The sequence below is a fragment of the Pelodiscus sinensis genome, chromosome 1 (assembly GCF_049634645.1).
Source record: "Pelodiscus sinensis isolate JC-2024 chromosome 1, ASM4963464v1, whole genome shotgun sequence".
NCBI lineage: Eukaryota > Metazoa > Chordata > Testudines > Trionychidae > Pelodiscus > Pelodiscus sinensis.
The window spans coordinates 289,775,200-289,793,445 of NC_134711.1; the positions used below are offsets into that span (position 1 = coordinate 289,775,200).

Below are 18,246 nucleotides of genomic sequence, written 5' to 3' on the forward strand. Positions count from 1 at the left end.
TTATCTGGTCAACTACATGCATGTTCCCTTCCTCCCCACGCCGCGCCCCCCCCCCCAGCTGCCTCTGTATCGAGGGAGGAGGGATTGGGAGCCGGTGCCCATGAGGAGTTGACCCATGATAGAGAGGCAGCATCACAGAGGGTAAGGGTGGCAGGTGGGAGCTGATACACGCAAAGAGTCTGTTTTCAAGCAGGTGTGCCCTGTGCCTGCTGGCTCTGCAGACCTGCCTGGCCTTCTGCTTGCTGCCTCCTACAACAATCCCTCAAGGAGTAAAAGCATTTTGATTAGTGCAAGCATGTTTCACAGGATTTGTTGTCCGTTAAGAGTGCTGACATAGGACTGTAAGTGTGTGTGTGTGTGTGTGTGTGTGTGTGTGTGTGTTCAAAGGTGGCTATTATGGATGTAATAGTGTAGTTGATTAATCGATTAAGCAATAGCATTATAGGTTAATGCAATAGACTACACACATTTCCCTCCCCCTCCCACCATCTGCCAGTACATTTTTTAGCAGGTTAGCCAGCAGCCCGGCTCAGGCCTGGCTCACAACCAGCCCAGGACCTACCCCCACTGCAGCTCTGCATTTAAAGTATATTAGGAACTGGGTGGGCAGGCAGCCCAGCTCAGTTCCAGCTAATGCTGGGTCTGGGAGCTCAGAACCTCCCTTCCCCCCAACAGGGGCTACTGCCACTTCATTAGAGGCAGCAGCACTGTGAAAGGCAGCCGGTCTGTGAAGGGAGCTAGTTTAAAAAACAATCTCCTCTCATGGACCAGCTCCTGCCTGACACACTGCACTGCTGTCTCTGATCCAGTGGCTGCCAAAAAGAATTCATGAGGTTACTCGACTATTCAATTAACTGATATTTAACATCCTTAGGGCAGGAGTGGCCAACCAGTTAGAGACTAAGAGACAAATAGCTGTGGTTAGAGTGCGAAGAGCCATGTATTATATATTTATTTTTATATATCTATATATAGATATAGTACACAAAATATAGTGATAAAAATAACATTACAAGACATTTTGGACAAAACCAATAAAAAAAAGTCTCCAGTCACTTAAAAAATTCATGGCCGGTCCATAGGCAGAGAACTTGACAAGGAATAAACATCAAATTTAAAAAAAAAAACCTTTAAAAATACAGTAATATTTTCACACTTAAAAAAAAAAAGCATCCCCACCATGTATTTTAAATTTAACACTACTGCCCTACTATGTCCTGTGAGTTTTTTAAAATTAAACTGAACTGAGAAGTAAATTACCAGAATTTGAAGTGCCTGTTTCACTCCAGCTTGTTGATCTCTGGTATGGTTTCCTCTCTATTTAAATAATAATAATAATAATAAATAAAAAAAAAACCTGATGAAGACTATGGTTTTTTTATAGTTCTAAAAATTCAGGTCTGTCCCAGACTGCAAATATGATAGGTTCAAAAACAATAAGGGAGAGACTCATATCTCAGAATAATTGCTTCAGCCTGGCAAACAGTATCCTTTCAATTTTCTTTAAAGAAACACAGTGTAAACGAGTAACATGCTGATTCTTTTTTTGCCCTGGAATTTAAATATGACATCTGTGTTGGCTGCCTTATTCTGCATGTATGAAGACTTTGTGTTTAAAGTGCTTCGGCCCCCCTCCCCGCTCTAACCCAATGCCCCTCTCCTTCCCCCAGAGACAGGAACTCTCAGTCCCCTCCCCTACTCTAACCCAATGCCTGGGTCTTGGAGCTGCCATCACCATGTGTTTCTGTCTCAGGCGCTGGGGTGCATGCACAGAGCAGCCAGCCATGAGCAGTCCGAGCACACAGCTCAGAACCAGCAAGAGCTGCATTTCTTTAAGCAAAGAGCCGCCTGTGGCTCAAGAGCCGCAGGTTGGACACCCCTCCCCTAGGATATTGGTCTTCCTTGTGTTGTCTATCTCTGTGAATACAGGGTTAGAGAGGAGGTATTGTCGGATGGCAAGTACCCTCCTTGTCCAATCAGTTTTATTGGAAAAAACCTTTCCAAATCTTGCCTCTTAATAGTAAAGGGAATCTCATTGCTGCTACTCATATCATCTCACACTAATAAGAGAGTTTTGTGTTCTCCGTCTCCCTCTCCAGAAACCAACCCCCCTCACATTACTTAACCGTTGCCATAGTTAGTAAACAGAAACCATTGTGCCTAAGGAAACTATACCAGCAGCAAATACTCATTGCATGTCTTCGCAAGTACCCAAACATGTTATCCTGCAACTTCTTAGAAGATAGTACACGTACCCATTTTATGTATGAGGATATTTGCCCATCCAAATTAGCAGTCCTCTTTAAATAGGAAATGATTTCAAAATTAGTTGAGAAAACGGATCTAGATCTTTCTGGATTATTTTATGGACAGAAACTAATAATCTTAATACTAATAATACATTTCCTTGTTATGACTGGTTTTTGTCACACATTGGAGCAATATACTTTTTATTGATGGCCTTTCCAGTTAAAATATTGGCAGAATTAGACATTCCGATAAAAAGATTTCCCATATAGACTGTAGACTCATGTGCTTTGCAGGAAAGAGGAATGTGGGGCTAAGAACTCTTATTAATTGCCTTTTCAATTGAAATAGGATTTTATAGGCATTCGTATACACTTATAAAATGATGGGGTCCACATTAGTTGTTTTCACTGAAGAAGGAGATTTGGAGTCATGGATAGTTCTCTGAAAAATCTACTCTGTGTACAGCGGCAGTCCAAAAAACAAATAGTGTTGTGAATCATAAAGGAAGGGATAGATAATACACCACATATATCATATTGCTTTTATATAAATCCATGTGTGCCAACAGCTTGAATACTGCAAGCAGATGTGGTCTCCCCATGTCAAGATATATTGAAATTGGAAAAGGTACAGAAAAAGGCAACAAAAATTATTAGGAGAATGGAACAGCTTCCGTGTGAGGAGAGATTTGGGACTTTTGACCTTGGAAATAATAAGTTTGGGACTTCACAGCTTGGAAAAGAGACAGCTAAGTGGAATAAGATAAAGGGCTATAAAATCATAACTGGTGTGGAGAAAGCAAAGAAGGTTATCTACTCCTTATGAAACACAAATTAGGAGTCACCATACGAAATTATTAGGCAGCAGGTTTAAAACAAACAAAAGTTAGAATTTCTTCACATAATGCACAGTGAACCTGTGAAACCTGTACCAGACGATGTTGTGAAGGCCAGGACTATAGCAAAGTTCAAAAAATAACTAGATACAGTAAAACTCCATTAGTCCAGCATCCAATGCTCCGGGACTCCTGATGGTCCGGCACCATCAGGAACCCGGAAGTGCTGGGGCAGCCGGATAGGCTTCCCCCATTCAGCTGCTGCTGAAACTGACCAGCAGCTGAATCGGGGAAGCCGGGAGCAGAGCAGCTGGGGTGCTGCCGGGTTGGTCTCGTAGCGCTGCCCCTCGGGGCTGCGGTACCAACCCGGCAGCACCCCAGCTGCTCTTGGGGATGCCTGGGGCAGAGCAGCTGGAGTGCTGCCGGGTTGGTCCCACAGCGCCAAAGGACGGCGCTGCAGGACCAACACGGCAGGACCCCACCTGCTCTGCCCCAGGGGTCCCCAAGTCAGCCGTTGCTGAAACAGATCAGCGGCTGATTCCAGGAAGCCCGGGGCAGAGCTGCTCTGCCCTGGGCTTCCTGGAATCAGCCGCTGATCTGTTTCAGCAGCGGCTGACGTGGGGACCCCTGGGGCAGAGCAGCTGGGGTGCTGCCAGGTTGGTCCCGCAGTGCCGAGGGGCGGCGCTACCGGACCAACCCGGCAGCACCCCAGCTGCTTTGCCCCAGAAGTCGGGATTCAGCCGCTGCTGAAACTGACCAGCAGCGTCAGTTTCACCAGCAGGCTGAATCCAGACGCCTGAGGCAGAGCAACTGGAGTGCTGCTGTGTTGGTGCCGTAGCGCCGCCCCTCGGCACTGCGGGACCAACCCGGCAGGACCCCAGCTGCTCTGCCCCAGGGGTCCCCAAGTCAGCCGCTGCTGAAACAGATCAGCGGCTGATTCCAGGAAGCTCCGGGCTTCCTGGAATCAACCTCTGATCTGTTTCAGCAGCAGCTGAATCGGGGACCCCTGGGGCAGAGCAGCTGGGGTCCTGCCGGGTTGGTCCCGCAGCGCTGTCCTCTGGCGCTGCGGGACCAACCCAGCAGCACCCCAGCTGCTCTATTGCAAGCATCCCCGATTCAGCTGCTGCTGAAACTCACCAGCAGCAGCTGAATCAGGGACGCCTGGGGCAGATCCGGAGTATCGTAAGGGGGGGCTATGAGGGGTCTGGGGTGGCATCCCCTCCCACCCCACTCCAGACCCCTCATAGCCGCCCCTTCTGATAGTCCGGCATATCCGGTAATCCGGCACCCCCTGGGTCCTAAAGGTGCAGGATTATCGGAAGTTTACTGTATATTAATGGAGGATAGGTGCATCAGTGACTTAGTCATCAAGATGAGCAAGTATGGTGTCCCTCTGTTGGTCAGAAGCTGGGAATGAGCGACAGGATGGATCAGTTGATGATTATTCTATTCATTCCCTCTGAATTGGCTATGGGGCTAGATGGAGCCTTGGTCAGACCTAGTGTGGCCATTCTTATACCCAAGCAGGGTGACTGCTTTTTGATATAGAAAAGGTTCATAAAACTAACACCACTTTGCAAACAAACATGTTAAGACGCCTTTGTCTCAGAACATTAACATTTTTTCTGGTAGGCAGCAAAGTTGTTAACTTGTGGGGATATGAAAAACTTATACAGGTTATGGTAAAAGTGCCTATTGTATGATGCAGTCCTGTCAACTAAAATAAAGTTCTGCAATATTTTTTTATGAACTTCAGTGATAATACATCTCTATTAGAAATAATTAACAAAGCCCAGAGAGAAGGGTGATCTCTGTTAGAAGCAAGTTCTTAACATTCATTCCTGTTTGATGGTACTAGCACTAGGCATATAATAGTATAGTCGATTAACCGATAAGCAAAAGCTTATCAGTTAATGCTATAGACTACACGTATTTCTCCCTCCCTTGTCCGTAAATTTAGCAGACTGTCCAGCAGCCTGGCTCTGTCCCAGCTTGTGTTGGGTCTAGGACCTACCCCCCACTGTGGCTCTGCATTTAAAGTATATGAGGAGCCAGGCTAGCAGGCAGTCTGGCTTAATTCTGACTTGTACTGGCCCCACTCCCGGGGAGGCCTATGCCACTCCACGCTGCTGCGTCTCTATCAGAGGCAGCAGTGCGGGGTGGCAAGCAGCTGGTCCGCGAGGGGAGCTTGTTTTGAAACTGGCTCCCCTTGTGGACCAGCTCCTGCCTCCTGGCACCCTGCGCTGCTGCCTCTGATAGAGATGCAGCAGTGTGGAGTGGCAAGGGGGCTCCCCGGGAGTGGGACTAGAGCACACTGGCTGCCAGCTCCACCCATGGGAACTATAGAATAGTTGACTAACTATAAGAATTCATGGGGTTAATCGGCTATTCAATTAAGCAATATTTAACATTCCTAACCAGAACTTTAATAAGGGACACCTCTGAGTCTCTAGAAAGCCCCTCAAGCACATTGTTAGATTAAACTTTCCCTTTTAGTTTAGATCTAGGGTCAGATTTTTAACCGTATTTAAGTGGCTAAAAATGGAGAGAGGAGTTTAGTGGAATTTTTAAAAATGCTCAGATGCTTTTGAAAAATCTCACTCTGTCCTTGTCTGCATGTTTAGGCACTTAAATGCGTTTTAAAACTCCAGTCATTAGAAATTGTGTTGTAAATGGAAATGTGTATTTCAGGTGATGCACAGATGTTTTGGAGGCAAATGGAAGATGGAAGAGTGGACTTCATATTTGAGCAGATGCAAAACGTATTGCTGTCTCTGAAACAAAAAATCAAGGATGGAACTGCAACAAATGAAGGTTTGACCCTCTTGTAATGGTTGTGTGTGACTAGAATCTAGTCTTGGGCCACCTTACCAAAAGCTGTTCGTTATCTTGTCAGATCTTATCTGTAAGTTTAAAAAAAATAGTATGCTTGAGGATGGTGATATTATTACTGGTTTGTGTTGTTATATCACCGAGGAGCCCATGTCTTGGATCCGGATCCCATTGTGCTAGATGCTGTACAAACATGGAACAAAAAAAGATAGCCTTTGCCCCAGAGAGCTTAGAGTCTATGGGTACATCTGCACTAGTGACTGTACATGTCAGTGTATGTCCATAACCTACTGTCCATTCATACACCCTAAAATACATGTCTGAAGATGAGTAGAGGGCACGTAAGCTAATACACCTGCGGAACATGAGCAAATACATGCTGTGGCATGCCCCCTTCACCTATGTCAGTTTGCAGTGTTGATGGGCAAAAATGGGCACATATCAGGTCTCAAGTTTCACTAATCCTCCATCCTATAAAGTTCTGTCCTTTCCATTTTCACCAGTAGTAGCAAACTGAGCTGACTACATCAAAACAGCTTTGCACTGCATTCTTTAGCTCAGTACAGGTGAATGAGAATCCTGCTCCAAGAGCAGCTGCCTGACCCGCTAGCCACAGCTGCATACCAATCAATGTATGCTCAGAGTACATTCTCTACTACTTTGCTTGGAGTGGCAGGAAAACATATTTGTACTGGGAAATTTCACAGAGGCTGGAGCAGGCAGGCATTCAGCGGACTCTGTCATTGCACTGGAAATGCAACGAGCACTTGAGGCTCCTGAACAGAAAAGCAAAAGACTCAAGCAGTCACTCTGGGAATGGCTGTCGTCCATGCCCCTTCTATGGCTTCAGAATGGGGTCCCAGTACAGAGCCTGAAATGGCTCATGCTCCCTTCCTCAAGCCCCTCAGTGTCTGACAGGAGGACAGTGAGGGCCAAATGTGGAGGCAGCAGGGATTGCAGATGATGCCTGGAAGACCCAGAGAACAAAGAGCATGTGATTCTCTACCACTACCCAGAGCACCTAAAGAAGGCCTCTCTCCTGATGGTACTAAGGAGGACACTGAGCTGCAGCCGGAACCAGAAACAGAGGTTGGTAAGTTATAATGGATCCCTGCCCCTTTGCTAGTACCCCCTCTTTTCTAGTGCTATACTCCTGATTTTAAATTCAGGACATTTGAAGTATTGTGCACTGAGTGGTCCTCCCAAGATAATGTGTCATGCATTGCTGTGTCTTGAGTTTGAATTGCAATGCTGGTCAAAGACCCTGTCCCCTTACCAAATTCCTTCAGTTCTACAAACCTCTGTCCAACTCCTGCTCTGCTGCACCCATAAATGGTCCCCAAGAAGGACACTGTTATAAATCAATGATTGTATTGATTTCTGATCAACAACTATTATGTAATTTGCTAAATCTATGTCTTAAAAGCAGATTTATTTACAAAAAAATCATTCTGCATTTCTTGGCCAACAGTCATGCAGCAGTGGTCCCAGAGATGCATTGCGTGGGGGAAAGGAAAGGACAGATTAGACAGCTTCCAGTAAGGGGTGGGAAGCTCCTGCCCCATACTCACTCTCTGTCCATTAGAATTTTTTGGTGATACTGAGGTGGAGGGAGGGGGGGGGTGTTTGTGGCTTACACTATTTTTGCACAGAAATAGGGCATGCTAGGTGAGAAAAGAACCCTTTTGCAGATGATTTGCTTCCCAATCCTGTAAGAAAAGTATTTCAGCAAATTTCTGATGTAGCAGAAACTCCAGCTGGTTCTTGAGGTGCAATGGCAGTGCACACCTGCTTGGTCCTCCTTCATAGGTGACCAACTCTCCCTCTATATATCGGGGAGGGGTAGATCTCTCTGGCATGGGTTGCTGAATCGCCTCCAGAGGACTCAAAAGCCATTTCTGTTTTCAGTTTTGGTATGTTGAAAACTGCTGTGTTCTCCAGGTGTTACTTTAAAGAAGAAATTGCAGCCTGGTGACAGCTCCTGGAAGGAATTGCCCCCTCCTTGCTTCTCTAGCCCCTTAAGCTGCTGTGAACACTTTACGTCTAAAACATTAGTACATTTTTCTTAGCACTGTTCCTTCCTCTTGAGCTGCAAAAGTTTTCTGAGGACCCAGGATAATCTAATAGTTGCATTTCTGAAACACTGAAAAGTATCACAATTGTAGCCTTTTACAGCAAGGTTGTGTTGTGACAGTGGGATTTCTTGGCATCTTCCAAAAGAGAGAGAAAGTATAATGCTTCCCTTTTCTTTTAATTGGCAGGATCGTTGACTCCCAGGAGGTAAACTGCTGCTCCTATACTCTTGACGGAATAATCAGGAGATGATAGAAGCAGACAGAGAAGGACTGGGAAAGAGCCACTCATAAGAGATGGGCAAGAGGAACCAGGAGTTCAGGAGTATTAGACTTTTCAGCAGGAATAGAGATTGATGAATCAGTTCCTGCAGCTGGACACACTTGAACTGGTAGTCAAATGAGTTTGGGGTCTGCCTATTGCTAGAGCCACTCAACCTGTCTGAACCTCCAGCTATCACCACCCCCACCTCTTCCTCTGGCTGCAGCTGGAGGATCTTATTTAAAATTTAAGGATACCCTCCTCCCTCCCTCCCCCCCCCCAGTGACTGGGTAGAGAACATGGAGCCTGCAGGATTCCTGAGATCTCACCCTCTACTGGCACTCAAAACTTCTTTTGGGGGATCTCCCTGAGTGTTCTCCTGGATAGGGAATCTGTGGGAATGTCCTGGAGCCTCACCAAGTGCTGACCCCAAAGCCCATGCAAGAAACCTCCCCTCTTTTTCCCTGATAGATTTTTCCCATCTTGTCAGGAGGAGAGGAAGGGGAAGGGTGCAGAGATAGTAGCAATGTTTGGTCAGTGCTCACAAATTCATTCCTACAGTGTCTTTGAAAGTTTGTTCACGGACATTTCTTTTTAAAAATATTTTAAATACACATTCCATGGAATCCTTTTAAATAAATGTTATCGTTTCCTTGATTTGCTTGTGGCCCCTCTTTCCTAAAGACAATGAACAGAAGATGTTTTCAGCTTTGGAATTAGGCCCCACAATACGCAGCACATGAAATTGAATGATTTATTGCTTTCTGTTGCCAAGATACTGCAAATGCTTTTCTGTCTGTCCCAAACCCTCAGAAAGCACTAGGGGTGAAAGGAGTCAGAAAGTGTACTACGGGGTTTACAATAGGGATGTCAACTTGTAGTTGACTATATGATTAACCAGTAAGCCTAGGCTTATCGTTTAATCTTCTCAACTACATGCATTTCCACCACCCCCCTTACTGCCTCTGATATAGAGGCAGCAAGGGGCAGGGAGCTGGTGCTGGGGGGAGCTGGCTAAAAAGCTGGTTTTCCCCCCCATCACTGGCTCTGCGGTGCTGCCTCCCCCATCCCCGCGCTGCTGCCCCTATCAGAGGCAGTGGTGTGGTGGAGCAGGAGAGGCTTCCGTGAAGCAGCCTCTGTCCATGGGCGGCGGGCGGTCCAAGCTCCCTGTGGCCAAAGGCTACTTCATGACAGCAGCCTCTGTCTGTGGGGAGCTCAGCTGCCCTTCCTTCCCCTCCCCCCAGACAGAGGCTGCTGCCACCTTGAACTGCTGCCTCTGATACAGTGGCAGCAGTGCAGGGTGGCAGGCACTGGCCTGAGCAGGGAGTTGGTTTTCAAACTGGCTTCTCCTGCAGACCGGCTCCTGCCTAGCACTTCATGCTGCTGCCTCTGATACAGAAACAGCAGCATAGGGTGGCAGCAGCCTCTGTCTGCAGGGGGGAGAGGGAGGAGAACCCGCCCCAGTGGCTATTGAATAGTCATGTAACCACCAAGATTTAATGTGGTTACGCAGCTGTTCGGTTACCTGCTATCGAACATCCCTAGTTTTACAACACAGTAGAATACGACAGTGCAACCCAACCCTAAGGTGATAAGCCAGCGGACATGTGTGGTCAACGTCACAGGAAGGAGTAGCTAAATGACTGGCAACAGGGGAACAAAATCCTCACAAAGTTATGTAGCCCTATACGTATGTACTAATGGTCTCTCAGGTGCTTGTCTAGCAGCTATGTAGGGTTTGAGGATGTGTCGTGAGTCTGCACTTGTAGTTTATGCGAATTTCTCCCCTTTATTTAAGCATACATTTTCCCACACCCAGTCGCCGTCTAGTTCAGAGGCAAAATGCAGGTAGATTGCCCTGGGGCCAGCCAACCGCTCCGGCTGGGTCTTGAGGATCGCCTTTGGATGGCGGAAAGGGGGGCCTGGGCCCAGGCCTACCCCCTCTCCCGGGCCAGGGCCCTAACGCAAGGAGCTAAGCTCCCTACTGTAGCAAACGGGGGTGTTGTCCCTAAACAAATTTGCTCACGGGCCCCACAATCCCGCCCTGGGCCACTGCTCAACTCCACCGCCCAGGCTCAGATCGCGGGTGCAGTATGCGCTCACTGCACCCCTGCTCCCGAGTTCCCCTGCACCTGTTCTTCCCCGCACCTCTCTTCCTGTGCCTCCATCTCCCTCTTTTCCTGTCCGGGCGTCCTTCTTTTATCTCTGCCTCTGGGCTCGGCAGATAAAGTCACCCACCTCCCTGGCCTTACCCCCTCCTCCATTGGCATCTCTGGGCGCCCGCCTGACGTCACACGCCCAGAGGGCGTGACAACATCCTCCTGCGCCAGGCCTGTGGCTGCGTGCGGGGCCCGCGTTCCCCGCATGGTCCCTTCCCTGTCCGGTGCCTTCAAGGCTGGCCCTGCCGCTTCCCACATAGCGCAGGTGCCAGCGTCTTCGCCCCCCTGGGCCTCCCTCGGCCTGGGGCAGTGGCGGGGTTGCTTCGCCCTGCCACAGGGTGTCCTTTAGAAGAAGTAGATATCATCCTGTGCTTCCCTTTGTGATCCCACCTTTCAGTGCCAGTTCTTCATTTTTCCCTGTGCAAGATGTGTGTGCATATGGCATCCCCTAATTTCCCTTGGCTACTGGAGACCAGGACCGGTGTGCACATGCATAGGATCCACCTACCTGTGCAGAGTTTGTAAACCAGATTTGTCCTATGCCAACTCAGAACGGAAACACTCCTCTTCTCCTTCACAAATGCTGCAGAACGCACAGCATGCAATGGTATTAGTCACATTGATATCCAGACAGGTGAATAGTCATGAGATTTGAGTCTACCACACATAGGCCACAATCATCTGCAGCTACTGAGTTTGTAATTGAGTTTTCTTTTTCCAAAGTCACTGATATTGAGATATGGTTTCATGAGCCAAGTTAGGAACAGGTAGGTGGGGTTCCCCAAAATCCCAACTGGTACAGACAGACCATCCAGAGCTATATCAGTTCTGGGGAATAAAATCTCTTCTTCCAGTACAATCTCCTCAGCACTCTGGTGTCATGAACCTTTCCAGTGCTTGTATTCATGAATCTGCCTTTGTGGCCCACCAACCTTTGCAGAATGAGTCAATAGTGACCTTTTTAGTTCACATACTCATCCCTCCTGGTAAGCAAAGTATTGGGATATGGGTGTCAGTGATGGCCTCTACAGAGTTTGGAAACCCCATCCTCTGAAATCCAATTATTCTTTCTGGAACTTTTTTTTATGGTAAACAATGTTACTTGTCTCTCAGACCTGCACAGCCCCAACCCCAACTGTGGATCTTCCAATCCAAGTTAATTTGAAGTGGATCTGGGGCTGGCTGGTGTTACCACTTTCACTGTTGAATAGCCACCGTCTTCTGCACCAAAATGGCTTCCCTGATTAAAGTGTCCTGGCACTGGAAGTTTGGTGCATGCTTTTGATGCGGCTCCATGAAGGTTTGTTTCCTCATTCAGAAGTATCAAAACCACTGCTGGCCATCTCTGTTTTCCAAAATGATGCAACATTTTGGTGGTGGTTCATCACCAGTGGTGACCGTATACTCAAGAGCATACAGTAGTCATATCAGTATTTACCATATTTGTACTATGTGAGCGGAATGATCCCGAGGGTCAGCCATTTTCAACGTTTCAAAGTTCTGCTCAAATTCCATGGAGTATTTTACTGAGACTCTATTCCACTGAATAAATGTTTGTCCCACAAGGAGGGGCAGGTGCAGAATGAGAGCCAGATCACTCCATTTCTCAAAGTCATCGTCTGGTTAGGCTGGAATAACAGTGAGGGGGGTGACATGATCACAAACTGCCATTGGCAAATGTGTGAAGGTGGGGAATGGTATCAACACCACCCAGTAAATTGGTTCCTAGAGTGTTTCCTTGGTCTGTATAGAACCCTGGAACTCCATCCCTGAATTGGTAGTGCAGACAGCTGCAGCGGTGTGGGTGTATACATGGACATTGGAGTTTGTTCATGACCAGCACAGCATAATGTCTATGTTTCAGCACGGTGTGGGGAGTATATATGAACGTGTATACATTACCTAAGTATAAAAACATCTCCATTATGTTGGGAACCCAAGACTAAATTCAGGCTGGAAGGAGTAAATAGAAAGGGAAGCATGATCAGCAAAAATATTCCTTACGGTCTCCAAAGGAGTGCTTAATTTGATTAATACACATTTTGACAAGCTCCCTTGAAAATCTGCTTTTCTGCCTTTTTTTAATGTAATTTTGCCAATAGCTAATCTTTAGTGTGGCTTTTTAGGTATACAGAGTTGAGATGTTTATGCTTGAGAAATAACTGTGGAGCCTTGTATTTCATTTCTCTTCTTCATGTTTTGCACTAGAAGCTGAACTCTGCAGTTAATTCATTGGGTTCACATTGTAATTATGAACTCCTGAGAATCTCAGTGTTAATTCTGGAGTCTACATTATAACTTTAGATTCAGGAAAAACTTTATAATGGAAGAACTTGTGAGTCCATTACAAGATTGCTTTGATGGCATTAAAAAGGTTAAACTGATTTTGGTGCAAGTCTTCAGAGATTCTTTCGGTCCATTCTACGCACAGTGTTTGTACCAATTTAACCATTTTGATTAGTAGTATTAGTTTTTATACCAGTACAACCCCGGTGTGGATGGCAGTTATACTACTATTATAGCTTAATTCCCCTTCCCATATGAGAATAGCTAAACTAATAAAAAAGCACCTTTATACAGGTGTAACTGTGTTCTGTGCTAGGTGGGCTCTTCTGTTTAAATTATACTAGTATTATTAAAGTGTATAACTTTTGTATATACAAGTCCTCAGTCTTAGTGTTATGATGCAACATTTCTGCTATACAGTGTTGTACAAGTAAACTTAAACCCTGTGCTGATGCAATGAAAATGTCAAATGAAGATTTTTAACTGGCATATTGCCCATTTATAAAGACCCTGCCATTTAACTGCTGTTGTAGCAGTAACATAATAAGTTACTATATTGTGAACTGGAGTTTGAGACACTTTCTCTCTGGCTTCTTTGCATTCTTCTTGTTCTTTAATTAACATTCCAGCTAATTTGAGAATGGCGTTAATTGGTTTTGGCCGAAACAGCATCGAGCCCTTCTCAGCAAAAAGATGGTTAGCTAGGTGAGCAGATGTAAGATATCGAACTATACTAAAATGTATTATGGGGGTGGAGACTTCTGAAATGCCTATTAGAAAAGAAAACCTCCAATAATTCCCCCAAGTCCAGGGAATTCTCAGTTCTGAGTCATAAGTATAAAAGCTAGCTGTAATATTATTGTAACAATCAGGATGTATTGCAGTACTTAGGCTCTAGTGTAGAAGTTACTGTGGGAGACTTATGCTTTGAATTTCCTGTTATTTGTCATTCATTCCTTTTAATTACACGGTGTTATTTAGAAACAATATATCTCTTTTGTTTTCTAAACAGAATGCTTCCAAGCTTTGATGCTGGCCAACAGAGCTGACGTAAGCAATCTCTTAGCATTGAAAAATGGTATGTGTACATCTCAACTCCATTTATTCTGCACTCTCCGGTATTTTATCATGTTGATTTAATCAAATGGAACACAAAGTTAAATAAAATAGGCCTGAAAAACTTGCTACTATTGAATGTAGGCCAACTGTAGCATTAGTCTAATCAGGCCCCTTATTTTGTGTTTTCTTTTATTTGGATTTCACAATTGTAGTATGTAGGTACAGTTCCCTTCAAGAGAAAAACTGACATCTTAAATGAGAATTGTGTTTTCTGGTACAGCAATTAGGGAAGGAAGAAGGGTAGAGATCAAGATGTATTTCCTGGTCAAGCCATAAAACCTGTGTGGATAGATGTGAGGGACTTATTTCTTTCAAAAGTATACAAAGGATTTTGAAAGTGGAGCTGGGAATTCATAATGGAAATGACTAAATGTTTTGTTGTTGGCTTATCGTGTTAGTAATTCCTAAAACAGTAGAAGAGGAAGAGCTTTCTGCATACAGTAACACACTGAAAAGTAACTTATTCATGGCCTGATTCTACCTGCTCGAGTTTCCCACTGATGTTAAGTGAAGGTTGCGGGATCAGTGTGTTAAATCGCAAAAGGCATCAAATCTCACCATGTCTACTGTACAGATCTTACATCAGTGCAGCTGTTCTGTTGCAGCTTCTTCTTTCTAAGGTCTTCTGTGTAGCCACTCTATACCGATGGGAGAGAGCTGGCATGCTTAAACTGGCATGCTTAAACTACCACCAATGAACAGTGGTACCTATGTCACTGGGAGAGCACCTGGTGCCACTCTCCACACCAATGCTTTTGACGGAGAAACTTTTAAGTGGGGTATGAAAAAAACACTCCTCTAATGCGTTTTATTGACAAAAGTTTTAGTGTAGACATCACCACGATCTTGTATTAGCACCTGAATTAAAAGAATGCAGTTTGCTTGTTTTAGGTCCAAAATGTGAATTCTCTTTATTCTAGGTGGAATATCTCTTGGATTATACATTGTCAATTGTGTTTAAAAATGTGAGCCAGTTACTCTATACCACTGTAGAAGTGATGAAATCCAGCTTTTGTCAAACAGAAATTCTAAACATCAGACTTCTCTCTCCTCCTACCCACTGCCCTATACTTTTCTATTTCTGTAAGGCCTCACAAAAAATGTTGTGATTTGCCTTCAAGGAGGAAGCACTTGTTGACCAGTCCTATTTTCAGTACTGACAATATCAATGTCCCAGCTTGGTAGGTCTTACATTACTGTTTTAATTGAGTGTGATGCAGGTGTATAGGGCTTACAGTTACTGCATATTATTTGTTTTTTCCCTTTAAATGAAACTTTTGTGTAAGATTCCTCTAAATTTGATGTTTTAGTTCATTGTCTTTTTAATCTGTCAGTTAATTCTATTTAAATCATGGTATTGCCTGATATGGTATAGGAACAATTAATAAATCCAGCTTGTGTATGTTAATTAACACTCTGGAGTATTTCAGTAAATTAATAAATAATTTATTGTGATTAGGCAGTCAGTGTCTCAACATAAAAACAGAGCCAAACTATGTGCTGATTTGCACCCTGTAAAACTACACACTACACTGGAATTGCATAATATGCAAGTCAGTTCACAGCGTAGCTCAAACTGTACAAACTCTGGGTTATGTTTATGTCAGCCTTTAGTAAACAAATTTCTGTTGCTATGCATGTACATGTTCTATATATGAATTTCCAGAGCTGCAGTTTGCTCAAACTTAGAAGATTTAGGGCAGATACAATTCATCATTCTGATCCTTGTTGGGGGGGAGATGAAGATAAGTGGTGGTAGCCCATTCTCTGAACATTTATCAGAGTCCTACAGGTGGCACACCAAAATCTTTTTTACTGGGGATTTTCTCTTTAAGGTTTTTCTAAGTTCTGCATTGTAGTTTGTGTTTATTAAACACTTTCATTAGCACACTATCTCTTTCTTTTGGCTAGAATAATTCACAACAATGAAACAAAATACAGGACTATGTAGCACTTTAAAGACTAACAAGATGGTTTATTAGATGACGAGCTTTCGTGGGTCTGGCCCACGAAAGCTCATCATCTAATAAACCATCTTGTTAGTCTTTAAAGTGCTACATAGTCCTGTATTTTGTTTCAGCTACCCTAGACTAACACGGCTACATTTCTATCACTATCTCACAACAATGAAGCGCCTTTTAACATATTTTGGAATCTGATAATGCGGAAACTTGTAAATGTAATTATAAAAATGTAATGTGGATTGCTGCAGTCTTTGTATTTTAATTTTAAAGTAAATGAGGTGACGACTAAAGATGGGATGCTGAGAAGCAAGCCTAAATTACAGCATTCTATATCGGATGAAAGTACAACAGGTTTTCCTTTGTGAGTATACAGGTTACATTTTATTCCTGTTTACTGTAGCCCATTCTTTTAAATATTCTTTGTCTTGCACAATAGACTTTGGAGCTAACACTATGAAATTAACTATTTAAATGCAATTTTTAATCATAGTTATGGCAAACTCCTGGGATTTTATAACCTCTCCTGTATGTAAGACTTGAATGCTCTCCAAGTTACAAGATAAGGGTGTGTGTTTGCCTATAGCAAGAGACGGGATAGAGGGATTAAATTTTTGCTGTATATGAAGGTGTGAGGTTAAAGCCTTGGATAATGAAGGTGCTGGTCTGGAACTCAAGAAATTTGATTTCAGTCCCAACTCTGACACAGACTGTGCAAGTCCTTGGGCCAGTCATTAAGCTCTGTATAGTGCAGCTGCTGTTCTGGAAAATGGGATTTATAGTTTTTCCTTTGTCTTCGTTATCTATTTAGAGGAGAAGGGGGCAAACTACAGCCCATGGGTTGTATCTGGCCCATCAGATGTTTTAATCTGGCCCTCAAGCATCCACTGGGGATTAGAGTCTGGGGTTTGCCTTGTTTTGCGCAGCTCCCAGAAACAGATGCATGCCCTCCTTCTGACCAGCTCCTACACATAGATACAACTGGGGGCTCTGTGCACTGCCCTTGCCTCAAGCACCATCCTCACAGCTCCCATTGACTGGGAACAATGGCCAATGGGAGCTGTAGACGTGGCACCTGTGGATGGGTGGGAGAGGGGGAGAACAGCTCACAGGGCTACCTGGCTTCCCCTGTGCGTAGGAGCCAGCCAGAAGAGACATGCTGTTGCTTCTAGGAACTATTTAAGGAGGTTAGCACAGCCTGGAGTTTGCACCTCAGCCCCCTGCAGTAGCCCATACCCTTCCCCCCTCTGTTTTCCAGGCCCCTTGGTCCCAGTCGGGAACCTTCTCCTGTACCCCAAATCCTTCGTTCTGAGTTCCACCCCAGAGTCCCCATCTCTAGCTGGAGCCCTCAGCCCTCCCCCACACCCATACTCAAACCCACTGCCCCAGCCCAGAACTCCTTCCCACACCCTGAAATCCTCATTTCTGTCCCTAACCCAGAGCTCACACCCCCAAGCTAGAGCCCTCAACTCCTCCAGTACCCTAAACTCAATTTTGTGAGCATTCATGGCCCTCCATACAATGTCCATATCATGATGTGGCCCTTGGGCCAAAAAGTTGCCCACCCCTGAGGTACTGTAAGCTCTTTGTGATAAAAGCAGTGTATCAGGTGCCCAGCTCAAAGAGGCCTCGATTGCCACCAAAGCTTCATGGCACTAGCTTAATACAAATAATGATCCACTGAAACCTTGAACCTCCTGATTGTGACCAAGAGTTATTTTCTCCCCCTCACGAAGAATGTTGAATAATTAAAATATTGAATATTTTATTGGTAACATATGGCACAGTTCATTATTATTATTATTATTATTATTATTTTATTTTGTGATTCTTAACAGGAAAATGGAGGTGAAAGAAAAATCACTGTCAGGAAGTGAAACAAGGGAGTTACCATGTAGTGAAACAAGGGAGTTACCATCAAAGCTATGTTACCAGAATCACGACTGTTCTAATATATGTCTTGCCAACAGACCGCTGACCTCATACAAGGGGGAAAACCCTCTTAAAATACCAATCCTGTGTCATTTCCAGAGACGACATGCAAAAGCAGACTCGCTTTCAAAGTCACTTGATGTGAATTATAAGGCGCCTTGTGGGAAGAGTCTGAGAAACTTTCAAGATGTGCAAAATTACTTGTTTGAAACAGAGTGTAACTACTTATTTGTCGATCACTTTTCTTTCAACACATATGTACAGCTGGGCAGAAACACTCTGAACCGAGAAGCACTTGTATTTGATTTTGATATCAGCAATGGAGCTGAGTCTGTGCCCATTTCCTTCTGTAATGAAGTTGACCACACAAGATTACCCTATTTTAAGTACAGGAAGGCCTCATGGCCACGTGGGTACTATCTGAACAACCTTTCCAGCATGTTTCTTGACTCATGCAACTGTACAGATGGCTGCACAGATAGGTAAGTAGAAAAAGTTAACCTTTAACTAAAGACCAGTCATTCAGGTGCCCTGAATA

The 18,246-nt window shown here is 44.7% G+C and overlaps 1 protein-coding gene across 6 annotated transcripts in view; it reads left to right on the top strand.

The window, feature by feature from the left end:
* SETDB2 (SET domain bifurcated histone lysine methyltransferase 2) overlaps nt 1–18,246 on the top strand; it is a 39,247-nt gene that overhangs the window by 2,197 nt on the left and 18,804 nt on the right. For 5 of the 6 annotated variants that reach the window (XR_012900676.1, XM_075919060.1, XM_075919059.1 and 2 more), the window contains 4 exons: nt 5,777–5,899; nt 13,709–13,774; nt 16,050–16,140; nt 17,615–18,190. Coding sequence is in view for 5 of the 6 variants with exons in the window: in XM_075919060.1 (XP_075775175.1) it covers nt 5,777–5,899; nt 13,709–13,774; nt 16,050–16,140; nt 17,615–18,190 (856 nt within the window). In the remaining variant the exon portion in view is untranslated. Of the gene's footprint in view, nt 1–81; nt 2,878–5,776; nt 5,900–13,708; nt 13,775–16,049; nt 16,141–17,614; nt 18,191–18,246 lie in introns of those variants that run through there. The other variant, XM_075919062.1, reaches the window with a different exon arrangement.